Raw genomic sequence first — 14230 nt, 5'->3', positions numbered from 1 at the left:
CTGTTTGTGGTAAGAACAAACTGTTCCTTCTATCACAGATGGTCTCTAGTGTTTACCTGTGGCAAACACGTATTGTATGGCTGAGCAATTGTATTTACTTGTGAGGATTGCATTGGGAATCTATTATGAGCCAAAGGGCCACACTTTTTCTCTTTACAGGCAACGTCTCACTTGGGAGAAGCCACCCGACTGAAGGATCAGCTGCCTCCACATCAGTCTGCCTGTTCGCTTAGGCCATCGTCGGAGGCTATTCTCCGGGTTTCTGCACCAAATGAGGTACAGTGGCTGGTGAGCAGGGAGAGGGCCTTCTCCTTTGGGGCGCCCTGTCGGTTGGATGCTGTCCTGGCATTCACAAGTGCTGTCTCTCTGACATAAGGCAAAGTTGTCTTCTCAGACATTGTGTAAGAATTTCTAATCCTCAGCTACTTTTACATTTCTGCCGTGTTGTAATTATATTGGATGATTATTAAGACAGTTGATATAGTTCAGATGGTCACTTTAAATATATCTAATTTACTTTGTAAATTTTCATGAAGTTTCTTATAGGAAATCATTTTCTTTTGTTTCTATTCCTGTGAATATGTGAGGTACAGCAACACTTTGCAAAGTTTACACTAAAAAAACTCCAAAAACAATTGTGGAATAATGGCACTGACTATTCTGCAGAATAGTCTCCAGTGGACATGAGGAGTGTCTCAGTTTGCACAAGATAAAACAGTGGGAGGTGAAATATATTCTGGCAAAATTCTAGGCGTGCTCTATATTTTTAATTGACTGTGCCCACCTTGCCTTACATGAAGTGGTTTAAACATAGCAGACTGAAAACCTGCATCCCCTTTTTTCCGACCGCTAGAGTCATTGCTGAAGTAGCAACATATTGTAATCAGTCCGATTTTACATCAAACCGCAGTTTCAGATTCAACTGTTAATGCACCCAAAATAGAAATAGAACATAACCTCCAATTTGAAACACAAAAGGCTGTCTTCATCATCACATGACATTGACCAATAAAAAGGCTTTGAAATTAATAAAAATAAATTTGACACAGATTTCTAGGATGAATAATGAGGGAAATAAAATGTTCTAGATTAGATTCTCTGTAGCAACACAGGAAATCAGTAGAGTAAGAAGAACACCAACAAACATACAAAAATGTAATTCTCCATCTTTGGAGATGGCAGGTGTTGCCACCACTCACTATATCCTCAGAGGCACATGTGACCAAATTCTTCCAAGCTACACAGGAAGTGAATTGGACTGTGAAAGACCAACCCAAATGGTGTTTGCATTTTGACAAATTTGTAGGGCAGTACAATATCTCAGAGAGGTGGTCAGGTCTCCTGCTCCCCTGGTGCATTCATGATAGCTGCCCCATTTCCCTGCTTTTTAAAGTTTGATAGAAATCTCTGTGGGCTATAGGTACGTTCTTAAACCGCAAGGTTTTTTGCCTATTAGTGAATTATAGTTCATAATTATGATTTGTTTTATTCATTGTTTTATGAATCAGTAAGCTGCCCTGGAAAATGTTTTTTGGTTCATACTCACTTAATCTGCAAGCAAGTCCCATTGAGTTCAGTTGAGTAGACAGGTATGGGGTTACATATTTAATGTTTCTTGTCCATTATTGTAGTCATACTTGAAAATTTTAACAACATTTAGACCCCTTTGTGTATACCAGCCTTATCTGCTGGTAAGGTCCCTGGATGGGACACAACAATATAACCATATACTTATAAAAACAAGTAAAACTGTTTGCACCAAAACAATGGTATTGGGGTAAAACCTGGGAGACCAGGGTTCAAATTCCCACTCAGCGATGAAGCTCACTAGATGCCCTTGGGCCAGTCACTGTCTCTCGGCCTAATCTATCACACAGGGTATTGTGCAAGGATAAAATGGAAAAGGGGAGAGCCATGTAAGCCACCTTGATCTCTTTGAAGGAAAGGTGGGATATAAATATAATAAAAAGAAAGAAAAGAGATTGTTTCTGTTTTGGACTACAACTCCCACCAGCCCTCCCCCCTCCCCAGCATGGCTCTGTGATGCTGGGATTGATGGGAGTTGTAGTCCAAACATCAGGAGAGCACCAGGTTGTGGATGCCTGGTGTATACAACAAGCTTAATATACAAATAAAATTTCCAGTTTTGTGGCCACTCTCCAGAATTCCAGGATGTTGAAGTTGGCAATAGATCAAAAAGTAACACTCAAAGTTTTTTTAATTGGATGTAACAATGTTGCTATCAAATGGGGTGATTGTTTCCATTAAGCACCGCTGAGCTGATCGGGGTATCTGGTTGATCAGACAACGCTGGAATATTTGGACCTTTGATCCAATTTTGTTTGGATTTTAGCAAAAAGATCCTGTTGCCCCAAGTCTTACTGAACTCCAGCAGCTTTCCAAGTCATCTGTACTCCAGTCAACCAAGGTGTCGAAATCCATACTGAGGGATGCTGAAAAGATCCTCAGAGTTGTGCGCAAGAATAAAAAGCTCCTTGAAGAAAACCTGGAAGCCATTATTCGTGCCAAGGATGGCAATGCCTTGCATGCCTTCATTGATGAATTGACTGCAGAGAGGTAGAGAGTTCTGTTTTTAATCCTATTCAATCATATCTATCTGCCTCCACTCTCCCACATTATGGATATTAAACATTTTGAGAGTGGTTGTGGGATTGGATCTTTCTGGTTGTTCTTCCCTACCTCTCTTGTGAAGTTGGAGTTCTGCACTTCCTGGTATGTGAGGCATATTTTGGGGTCTAGAAGTGAAAGTGAACCCCACATTTCAAACATGGAAGCACTGCCTGTTGGGCACAGTGATGTGGACTGGAAAATGTTTCTGTCTTCCCCCCCCCCAAACTTTTGGTTTTGTAAATTCATCAGTGACAATTATTTATTTATTTATTTTTATTTATTTATTAAATTTATATACCGCCCGACTAGCAATAGCTCTCTGGGCGGTGAACAATGAATGGATGCCAGCTGCAAATATAGTATTTGGCAAGGTTGGCAGTTTCAGAGGTTTTTTTAGCTTTGTTTACTAAATACAAGTAAAATAAATTAGATCATTCTCTGACCCAGGTGTGGGGAACCTTTGGCGCTCCAGATGTTGCTGAACTACAGCTTGCATCATCCATAGTCATTGGCCATGCTTGCTGGTGGGAGTTGTAGTTCATCAACATCTGGGGGGCCAAAGGTTCCCCATACCTGCTCAAGAGCATCCAGATCCAATGTTCCGATGCAAACTAAAAATGTGTCTGTGTATGTTACCCTGATTTGCAAAGGAACATTGAGCAGGGGGTTGGACTTGATGGCCTTATATGCTCCTTCCAACTCTACTATTCTATGATTCTGTGATATTTTATGGCTTGGGTTTAGCATATGTGTGTGGATTCTTTATTAACTTTCCACAAGTGGTGTACCTATGGTAGAGGTTTCCTAGTGACCAAAACTGCAGAGTATGAATAACCTTACATTCCCAAAACTAGATATATATTTTTTGTAATACAACAGTCCCTTTCTGAAACGAGCAGAAACAAGAGTTGAAAAAAATGATCATCCATTATCAAAATGGGGTGGGGTGAGTGTAAAAAAGGAGACAGCTGATTACAGAATTTTGAGTATGTCATACAAGAATTTTAAGTAGGTACTTTATCCCAGTCTGCATCTGTTTTGTCATTATTTTTAAGATGTTTTGTTTTTAAGATTTTGTTTTTTAAAAAATTTATCACTTGAATTTTGCCACCCTGGGCTCCCCTTTGGAGGAAGGGAGGGATATAAATCTAGTAATAAATTAAATAAAAAATTGCTAATATGATACATGTGTGTTTATGTGGAGGTTAACTAAGATTTAAAGCATTTGCTCCTGATACATAAAAGTGTGAGAGAGAGATTTTTGCATGGGCTTAGAACTGTTCCTTGAGGACAACAAATGCTTCTGTTTGTGCAATGGAACTTCCTCTCCCTCTCCTCTCCCTGCACAACCCCCCCCCCCATATCTGCTCCAGAGGGTTGGGGGAAAACACCAGAACAGGTTTTGAGGGAGAAGAGAAAGGGGGGAAATTCTGTTGCACAGGTGGCGGAAGACCTTGGGCAAGCAGGCTGGCATTGCTGGATGCAAGCCAAAGTCTTCTCATTTCCATAATTGCTGTAATCCTCCTCCTGTTTCTCATCTAGAGATGTCCTAGAGGAGATACGGATCAGGAAGACTGTAGACGAATGGATTAAGACAATCAGCATGGAAATCCAGGTATGGCTTCTAAGACTACCCATTGATACCACAGTCACTTTTTCTTCTTCTTTAACTTTTTATTTATTTAAGCAGTCAACAATGAAATATTATGCAGAAGAGAAAATGCATGTGCACTACAAAATACAGTAGGGCCCTGCTTCTCGGCATTCCGTTAATACGGTGCCAGAGGGGCAATCAGCTGGAGGGGGGCTGGAGCTCCCTGCACTCCAGCTGATGGCGCTGGAGGAGGGGAAGATCAGCTGTTGCGTGCTACAGCTGATCTTCTCCTCGGGGCGGTCAGACTCCTGCACTCCAGCTGATCATGCCGGAGGAGGGGAAGATCTGATCTCCTCTGGTGCAAACAGCAGGTTAGGTTCCAGACCCCCGCGCTACAGCTGATCTGCTTTTTGGCACTTTTCGCTTTCCAGCAGGGGTCTGGAACCTAACCTGCCGCATGAGTGGGGCCCTACTGTAGAAGATCAGACAAGGTTAAGAGGACATCATTCTCTTCTGTCCAAAGCTGCACTCCAACCTTACCAGCTGCTTTTATACTTTGCCTTTAGGATGAAATGGCAAGAAAGGACAGCCTCAAGACCCAGCAGACCAATAAGATGATGAGAGCCAGCAGAGAAACAAATGCAAAATTCCAGTACCCCCAGAGAATCCCAGCTAAAAGGCACTTGCCTGCCACAAAACCCATTCCAAAGCTAATGGATAAGGTGAGAGTGCAGTGCTTGAGAGCAGTCAAGGATTCAGGGCTTGATCCAGGGATCTCTATGGGCTGAGGCTAGGACCAGCCCTAGTGAACTACCTGGCAGTGCATGTGCTCGGGCCACTCCTCAGGCACCAAAGAAAAGAGGGGAGTGCTATGTTGATCCTTCCAGCAGGCAGTATGAAGCCTTTGGATTGACCACACCCTGTATAAGTGCTAAGAATCAAACCCTTCCCTCTTCAACAAAGCAGGATTTTTTGCCTGCTATACTTTAGAACCCTGGTCTGGCAACTGATTTTGAGGACTTTGGGTTGGAGAACACATGTTGCAGGCCTGGAATTCCACATGCCAGCCCACAGCCCAGCCTGTTCTTGATGGATGCTGTGTCTCTCAACCTTTTCAGCAGGCAAGTGTGTAACGGCAGCACTTACACTTGAATGTATCTTTAGTCCAGGGCTGCAGAAGCTGGAGCTCTCCCAATGTTCTTGGACATCAACTCTCATCAGCCCCAATCAGTATGGCCAACTATCAGGTGTGGTGAGAGAGCTGTAATCCAACAACATTTGGAAAACTACAGGCTCCTTCCCCCCCCCTTTCTCATTCCATGTGGAATTTAATAGAATGTGGAAATGCCCTTATCTTAGCATTCCCAAAACGGTCCCTAGAAAATCCCAGGCCTCCCTCTGCTACAGCTGCTGTCTTACCTATGCTGAGGGCTGTCTGTGCACTGCTATTAGAACAAACTGAGAGGCCCCAAATCCTGTAACCTGTACAAGTTATGCAAACTTAGTGCCGCTGAACATAACTTGTTTTGTATCGCATGATTCTGTTCCTGTTCTCCATGACAGGGGCAAAGTTATGCCAAGCGTTGACACCTGGCCATCTGAGCATTGGAAATTCTGTTCATGTACCTTTTTATGTCTTCTGAACATTAAGCAAGTGCTGGCTGCATGCTCCCAAGCTTGTTGATGTTGCTTTAAGGCCCAGATGCTTGCTTTAAAAAGTGTGTGTTGTGTATGAGAGAGATTTCCAAGATGTTGAATTCTGAGCCCATTGCCAAATTTTGCACTTGCATAGTATGGTGCCTCACCTCCAGGTGCGCTGGATTCCTCTCCTCTTTTAACTTCTCCCCAGTGAGGTAGAGTGGAAAGGTTTGCTACTCATACATTTTTTCCTGCGGCATAGGAGGATATCTTGCCACTCGTACCTGGAGGCAGGACTGTGCAAAGCAGGCTTGTGACATGTACTCTGTGATCCACCTCCTGCCCTGCCCCAGATATCCTGAGTTATCTTTGCTTATTCACCATTCTTCTTTCAGGTCTTTTCCCACTTGGCCCCTCTCCTGCTTGTTCTGATTTTTTGTTAAATCTATGAGCTGAGAACAGGCAACTAGCCTGTCCTTGGATCAAAGAAGAAGGACAAACCACCCTTGATGGTTTATCTTAAGATATCATTTTTGTGTGATGGTTCCTGAGATCAAGAAGCAGGCTTTCATCTGGTTCTGGATATAGTTTTGAATCAAGATGGCTAACTTTTAAAAATGGCACTGATTATAATCTGGTTTTCTGCTTTCTTTGAATTCCCAAGCAACACTGAGTACAAGCCTGCTATTGTTTTATATTAAATGTTGTAAGCCGCCCTGGGAATTTTATTGAAAGTCTAGGTATAAGTCATAAATAAATGAGGCATGACTTGTATCGTTTGCTGATGCTTTTTTGAGAAAGCCCGATGTCAGTCGACAGTGCTGCGTAAATCATCATAGTAATTGTATCTCGCATTTTTGTATCCTGCCTTCCCTATAAGGTGCTTCAAGTAATTCATTCAATTTTATTCTAGCAACAGCTCTGTGAGGTAGCCCAGTGAGGTAGTAGGACAAGGCTATTCCATCAGTTTTCATGGCTAAGCAGGTATTTCGACCCAGGTCTTCCCAGTTCAAACCCAACACATACACTCTTTCTACTGCAGCACATTGTCTTTAAAAAAAATTCAGAATGATTTTCCGTTTTATGCAGGGGCCTCTGAAAGGAAGGATGGGGGCACAAAATGAAGAGTATCTGTCTCAGGTATACGGCAGGCCAATTTACCAGGGTCATAGGAGCACACTTAAGAAATCCCCATATCTAAGGTTCAACTCGCCATCTCCCAAATCAAAGCCTCCAAGACCTAAACTGATAGAAAGTGTTAAAGGTAGGTAATATACCTTCACACACCTAAAGAACTAATATTTCAAACAGCCTGTTTGCCCTCATTTTGTGTTAAACATTCTTTCTCCTTGATCTTGTGAGAATTCTTTGTAGCAGTTGCATTGTTATTGTGGTAAGTAGCATATTAGGGGAGCTGTCAGTGCGACCCTTCCTATCCATGTGTCAGGTTTATGGAGTGCTATACAAAGCACTGGTGATTGTGAGAGACTTGGTGAGCAATCCATTCTCCCAGCCTTTCAGAAGAACAACTTTTATTCAGCTCCATCGAATGACAGCCCCATTTAGGCAAGTCATGGCACAGAACCAGTTCCTAATATGAGCTTCGTTCTGCAATGAGGCCTGTTGTTGGGTCCGAGGCAAGGGGCTAATGTGATTGTCTCCTGTGCCTGCTTTTTCCCTACATCTGGATAAATTAGTTGGTTCTTCATGGTTCCAACTCGGAAGCACAGAAGAGCACAATTTGATAATTGGAGGACTTATGCTTATTTTATCTGTTTTGATCCGCTGAAGCTCACCCTAAACTTCATGCTCTTCTCTGCTCAAGACCCGGGAACATAAGAAGGGTCCATCTTATTGATTTTTGTAAGCTGCTCTGAGAGCATTTTTGGCTAAAGGGTGGGGTATAAATGCTGTAAATAATGCATAATAATAATAAATAGGAAGCTGCCTTATCCCAGGTCAGATTACTTGTCCGTCTAGCTCAGTATTGTTTACACTGACTGGCGGCAGCTTGCCATGGTTTATAGCAGAAGACTTTTCTTTCCTTACCTGAAGATGGCAGGGATTGAACCTGGGACCTTCTTCAAGCAAAGCAGAGTCTCTGCCACTGAGCCACTGCCCTTCCCTCCACCGTGCTGGAGACTCATTATTTATCTGACCTCCTTTCCAGGTACAAAAGTAAAATCGGCAAGGACGCAAACTGGTCCCTACGTACGCAGCAAAGGCACCAGTCCTAAAAAACCATGTCCAGGATCTGCTTCTCATCAGGAACTCCAGTATCTCTTCAGCCCCACCAAAGAAACCTCCAATCTCTCAGGTCCTCTTGAAGGCCATCTCATTCCAATGGCTATTCCATTAGGTACGGGGAAAAATAAGAGCGGCCTCAACCTACATGGGCCGCCTTCACTCAGAGAGAAGTCTGCTGCTATGCCCTTAATCATGCCTTTGTCCGTGTGGAGGTTCGCGTGCGGTTTTTCTGGATTGTTTTAATGCTGAAGCAAGGCTGCTTATAACTTGGGGGGGGGGGTGAACCTGGGGTTCCTAATTGGATTCTCAGCCCCTAAATATATTCTCCTGTGTGTCTTTGATTATCTTAAAGAGGAGGAAAAGTTGCACTGGTGAGAGGCTGAGGGGCTCTTTTAGTGAACTGATGTACAAGGAATCTGAACTCCTCTTTATTGAACAATTGGTTAGACTAGGTTGCAATATATGCAGAAGAGCTCCTGTATCAGACCAAAAGCCTGTTTAGTTGAGCATCCCACAGCGGCCAACCAGATGTCTCTAGGGAGCCCACAAGCAGGCCTTCCTTCGGTATGTCCTCAGTCCCCCACGGTTCAGCTTCACCCAATGACCCCACATTCCAGCTTTAACGAGGGTCAGAAAGCAACTTTTCTTTTAAGATGTGCATTCTGTGCCTCCTTCCTCACCCTTTTTGTAAATTAAAACGCCCAGTTGTTTGGGGGGTTTTGTGCTTGCTTTGTTACGATACGTTGATACATTCCTGGTTTGTTTGTTTTACCCCAAATATTGTAGCTCAGCCTTCCCAAGCTGGTGCCCTCCAGATGATTTGGACTACAGCTCCCATCAACCTCAGCCAGCATGGCCATGGTGACGGGGGCTGATGGGAGTTGTAGCCCAAAGCACCGGCTTTGGGGAAGCCTGTTGTAGCCTTTCCTTGTGGGGGAGCTGCTCCATCACTTTGATCGTTTTGGTCACCCTGTTCTGTACCTTTTCCAGTTGTGCAGTATCTTTTTTTTCAGCTGAGAAGAGCAGATTTGCATCCACATTCCAAATGTAGTTGCATCATAGATTTGAATGAAGCTGTTATAATACTATCACTTTTATTTTCAATCCTTTTCTCTAATTCCTATCATGGAATTTGCCCTTTTTTAAAAAAAAAAACTGCTGCTAGACACTGAACAGAGCTTTTCTTCAAACCTCCCACCTTAACCTTAAGATCTCTTCCCTGGTTAGTCACATCCAATTCAGATTCCATCAGGGTGTATATGATGTTGTCACGTACATTTGACTCTGTTCTTCAGACATCCTCACTTACAAAAATAAAAATAAATTTGGCCTGGAAATCTGTCTTACCAGGTTCTACAGCAAAGGCAGATGCAAAGAAGCTCATTCAGCTTTTCTGCTATCTTCCCTATTCTTCTTTAGCACAATGTGGGTGGGTGGGTGGGTGTGAGAGAGAGAGATACAATAGGGCCCCACTCATACAGCAGGTTAGCTTCCAGACCCCCCGCCGAAAAGCAAAAACCACCAAAAAGCGAATCAGCTGTAGCGTGGTGGTCTGGAACCTAACCCGCTGATCGTGCCGAAGGAGGAGGAGATCAGCTGTAGCGCTACAGCTGGTCTTCCCCTCCTCCGGTGGATCAGCTGTAGCACGGGGGTCTGATCGTGCCAGAAGAGGAGACTACAGCTGATTTTCTCCTCCGGCGTGATCAGTATTAGCGGAACGCTGAAAAGCGGGGTGCCGAGAAGTGGGGCCCTACTTTATGTGTGGATCTTTTTCTTTTAACTTTCCTCATTTTCACTGTAGTTCTTTCTACCATCCCTAGATGTCACTGTAATAAACAAAAGTGCCACAGAACATTGGGGAAGTTTGATCTCCCGGCATCAGTTTTTAGGAAAAATCAGGTCTAGGAAATCCACAGCAGATTTGAAGCATGTTAAACTGCTTATGGAAGGCGTAGTCCTGAACATGTTTGTTTGACTAGATCTCCTTTAAGGGAAATACCAGGATGTTACACAGTACTTCCAGGGATCAGAGACAATATGCCTCTGAATACCAGTTGCGGGGTACCATGTGTGGGAGAGTTCTGTTGCACTCATGTCCTCCTCATGGGCTTCGATGTAAAACAAAAGAAGTCAAGGGGAGTAAATTGGAACGTTGTTATGTGCCTTCAAGTTGATTATGACTTATGGCAACCCTATGAATCAGTGACCTCCAAGAGCATCTGTCATGAACTACCTTGTTCAGATCTTGTAAGTTCAGGTCTGTGGCTTCTTTTATGGAATCAACCCATCTCTTGTTTGGCCTTCCTCTTTTTCTACTCCCTGCTGTTTTCCCCAGCATGATTGTCTTTTCTAGTGAATCATGTCTTCTCATTATATGTGCAAAGTATGATAACCTCAGTTTCAACATTTTAGCTTCTAGTGACAGTTCTGGTTTAATTTTTTTCTAACACCCAATTATTTGTCTTTTTCACAGTCCATGGTATCTGCAAAGCTCTCCTCCAACTCCACATTGTACTGAATACACAAACACACAAAATAGCAATGCCCAGAAGGGAATGAGATATGATTCAAATGTTTTAATTACATAAAATTAAAATCTTACATGTAAATCCAGAGAAACAGAATATAACAAAATTTGTGGGCTTCTCAGAGGCACTTAGAGAAGATTTTGGGTACAAAGCGGCCAGTTTGGTCATACACTTGGAGAAACAAGCCTTTGGTGTGCTCCTTCTTATGTTCTTAAGTCAAATGCAGGCTGCTGCAAGCTTTTCCCTAGCATGTAGTCTCTATGTGCAGTGGACTGAGGGACAGCCTCTGATTTTTATTTTTTTTTTATGCTTTTCCCACATATTTATGAACAGCAGGAGGAGAGAGGTGCTGTTGTGCTCGGGTCCTGCTTGCGGGCTTCCCATAGACATGAGAATATAAGAGCCTGTCAGGTTAGGCCAATGGCCCATCTAGCCCTACACACTGTTCTCACAGCGGCCAGTCAGAAGTCTGTGGGAAGCCCACAAGCAGGACCTGAGCACAAGAGCACTCTCCTCTCCTGTGGTTTCCAGTAACTGGTATTCAGAAACATACTGCCTCTGACTATGGAAGCAGAACACAGCCATCATGGCTAGTAGCCTTGGATAACCTTATCCTATCCTCCATGACTTGGTCTAATCTTCTTTTGAAGTTCTCCAAGTTGGTGGTCATCACTGCCTCCTTTGGGAGCAGGTTGCATGGTTTATTTCTGCACTGCGTGACGTCTGGTTGGCCACTGTGATAACAGGATGCTGGACTAGATGGGCCGTTAGCCTAATCCAGCAGTGCTTTTCTGACGTTTGCATCCTATGCCTGTTTTTATTTATTTATTTATAAGAATGCTTGTATACTGCAGCTTCATTTTTAAAAAACCAAAGCAGTTTGCAACAATTGTATATACAATAAAAACTTCATAAAGATTGACAGTTATAACTAAACACAACAGAAAATGATTTTTGTCTGCATAAGCCTGGCAGTGTAGAAACACTTTCAGCAAACATTTATTTAACATAGAGAACACTGGCTGACTCTCTGTTGGAAGAGCCTTTCAGAGAACAGTTTCATGTCCATGTCAAATGAGCCTCACCAACTAGGGGGACGACCAGCGACACTCCTACAGATGATCTCGGTGATCAAGCTGGGATATAAGGATTTGGGCAGTCCCTAAAATGCCTTGGACCTAAGTTGTTCGGGGCTTTGTAAATTAATACAAGGACCTTGAACTTGGCTCGGTAGTAAATAAATGAGCAGCTAGCTTATAGAATGTCATGGTTTTTTTCAAGGCTCTGTGTTCGTGCGTGCATGTTAGAAATGAAAAATGCACAGGTTTGTGGGTTTTTCAGGCAATTTACTTATCAGGTTGGTATGAGATATAGCATTGTGACGACTATAAGGGTATATATAACTTTTCAGCCAAATCATCACATATGTTGTGGGTTTGGTTTGGGGTTTTTGCTACTTATAACTTGTGTCCTGTTACAGGACGTATGTAAAGGAGGCTTTCCCCACTTCCATTTGTTTTGCACATCCATTAGGTCAAAAACAAATCGACAGTATCTTACCTCAGCCTGCAAGAATAAGGACTGGCGAATTCCATCCTGTTACTGTGACAACTTCTGTTCCTCCTGCTCCTTCAAAACCACAGCTAAAGATAAAGAAACCCAACATTGCAGTAATAGAGATGAAATCAGAGAAAAAAGACCCCCCCAGATTGACTGTGCAGGTATGGAACAAGGATGGCAAAAATTGGATTAATACATTTAACCCAAATAGTACTACATCTTTTGTGTTCAGTTACTCAAGCGTTCTTTGCAATTTGAGATCTATTTTCCCTTTCATGGTAGAAATGTGTGGCGTAGATTTGGTGCTTCGGGGCTTTTAAAATCTATGTAGCAACAAAAAATGTTTCATAGATTGTGTGGTGTGCGGTTTTTAAAAAATCAGTATTACTGAGCTAAAAAATCAGCAGCACACTGACATCGGGGGCATGTGGAACTTCAGCTGTACCTTTTTGGGTAACTTATGGGAGCTTGTTGGTATCCTGACAATCCAACTTGAAAAGCAAAAGTTTCTAGCCTTCATGGCTGCAAATTTTAATTGTTAGAGCAAAAATGGGGAATGTATGGCCCTCCAGAGGTTATTGGACTACACAGGGGGACAGAAGAGCTCCCTGGGAGTGAGTACCTGAGCATCTGGGTGCTTGCTCGCTCGGTTCTCTGGGCTGCTGTCTCTTGAGACAGCTGAAGTCCCTGGCAAGTGCTGCAAGGACTGGGACCCCCTGCCTGACCCTGGCTCCAGAGAGAGGCTGCAGTCAATCTTGCTCCTGGCTGAGTCAGGGGGCATAAAAGCCTGGCTGCCCTTGGGCAGCAGGTCTGCTACCAGCAGAGTTGCCCCTTGAGGAGCTCCTTAGGGAGTCCCGAGAGTGGGGGCGCTACCCTCTGCTACTTTTTTTAACCAATCTAGAAGAGATTGGTAGTGGGGAGGGGGTATGGCTTATGTGGAGTTTCGGCACAGGGTGAGAGCCTGTGCAGTGAACTGAACGATAGGAGAAAGCCTTCAGAGTAAGCGTCTGTAACTGGCAGAAGACTGGCCTTCCCTGAGTGTGAGACAGGGAAGGAGTAGATGTGCCCTGTGTGAAAGATATTGAGTGGGTCTGACTGTTCCGAATTGTCTTAGAGGCCTACTGGGATAACTGGTTCAGGTAGATTTTGTTAGTGGGCTCTTGTTGGGTCTATATCAGGTGTTTAGGAGGAATCTTAGTAAGGAAGAACATGGGTGATACCACCCCAATTTCAGTGATCGTGGGTAGAGTGAGGTATACCCATGGGGAGGTGGTGAACTATCATAGAAGACAAAGACAAGGGTATCTGCACCTTGTTCCTTGCTGCCACTCCTCATGGATGGGTTCCTTGTTGCTCATCTGCTGTGTCCACTGGCCTGTGTATGCTGTTGTTTAATGCCAGATCAGTACACAATAAGACCACACTCATCCATGATTGTGTTTCCTTGTTTTTATATGTTTATAACAATTTTTAAATTTGTTTTTAATTGTATTTTTAATTACAGCTATATTTGCCGCCCTGGGCTCTCTCAGGAGGAAGGGCAGGATTTTAAGTTTAATAATAATAACATAATACGTTAAAGCATTAATTGTGCAAATTGTGTGCTGCTGCCTTTTGTATCTGCTCAGTGAACTATTGATCACATGTTGTCTAGCCTGTCTTTTAACAAGGAGGCTGTCCAAAGACTACTTTGCCCCTGTGATTCTACTCAGGGTGATACTGCGCTGGACCTCAGCCTTTCAAATCATCTCCTACCCATCTCTCCCTGTAACAGAAGAATTGTTTTGAGGCAGGGAAAGTGTGTGTAACTGTATGTGCTAGCAGTGGAAAATTGCAAACCTTCCTTTAAGAAAGAAGAGAGAAATGGGAAAAGGGGGAGTTCTTAAAAACAAGCCAAACTGACTTAGCTGGAGTATTTTTAACCTTCCTGTTACCATTAACGTGGCTGTGTTGGAGTACCGCTCTCCCAACACAGATCAGTTCCAGTCGTTCATCAAGATCTTAATCATGTCAGCTTGGGTGAGGAGTCAGG

At 43.4% G+C, this 14230-nt stretch overlaps 1 protein-coding gene across 5 annotated transcripts in view; it reads left to right on the top strand.

Annotated features, from left to right (window-relative positions):
* KIAA0586 (KIAA0586 ortholog) overlaps positions 1-14230 on the top strand; it is a 152607-nt gene that overhangs the window by 52726 nt on the left and 85651 nt on the right. For 4 of the 5 annotated variants that reach the window (XM_061612449.1, XM_061612451.1, XM_061612452.1 and 1 more), the window contains 7 exons: positions 160-276; positions 2354-2577; positions 4174-4246; positions 4792-4947; positions 6953-7127; positions 8034-8222; positions 12172-12359. In XM_061612449.1, the coding sequence (XP_061468433.1) occupies positions 160-276; positions 2354-2577; positions 4174-4246; positions 4792-4947; positions 6953-7127; positions 8034-8222; positions 12172-12359 (1122 nt within the window). The remainder of the gene's footprint in view (positions 1-159; positions 277-2353; positions 2578-4173; positions 4247-4791; positions 4948-6952; positions 7128-8033; positions 8223-12171; positions 12360-14230) is intronic. The other variant, XM_061612453.1, reaches the window with a different exon arrangement.

Source organism: Rhineura floridana, chromosome 2 (genome assembly GCF_030035675.1).
Source record: "Rhineura floridana isolate rRhiFlo1 chromosome 2, rRhiFlo1.hap2, whole genome shotgun sequence".
Classification (NCBI taxonomy): domain Eukaryota; kingdom Metazoa; phylum Chordata; class Lepidosauria; order Squamata; family Rhineuridae; genus Rhineura; species Rhineura floridana.
This window is presented reverse-complemented; position numbering and strand designations above follow the sequence as displayed.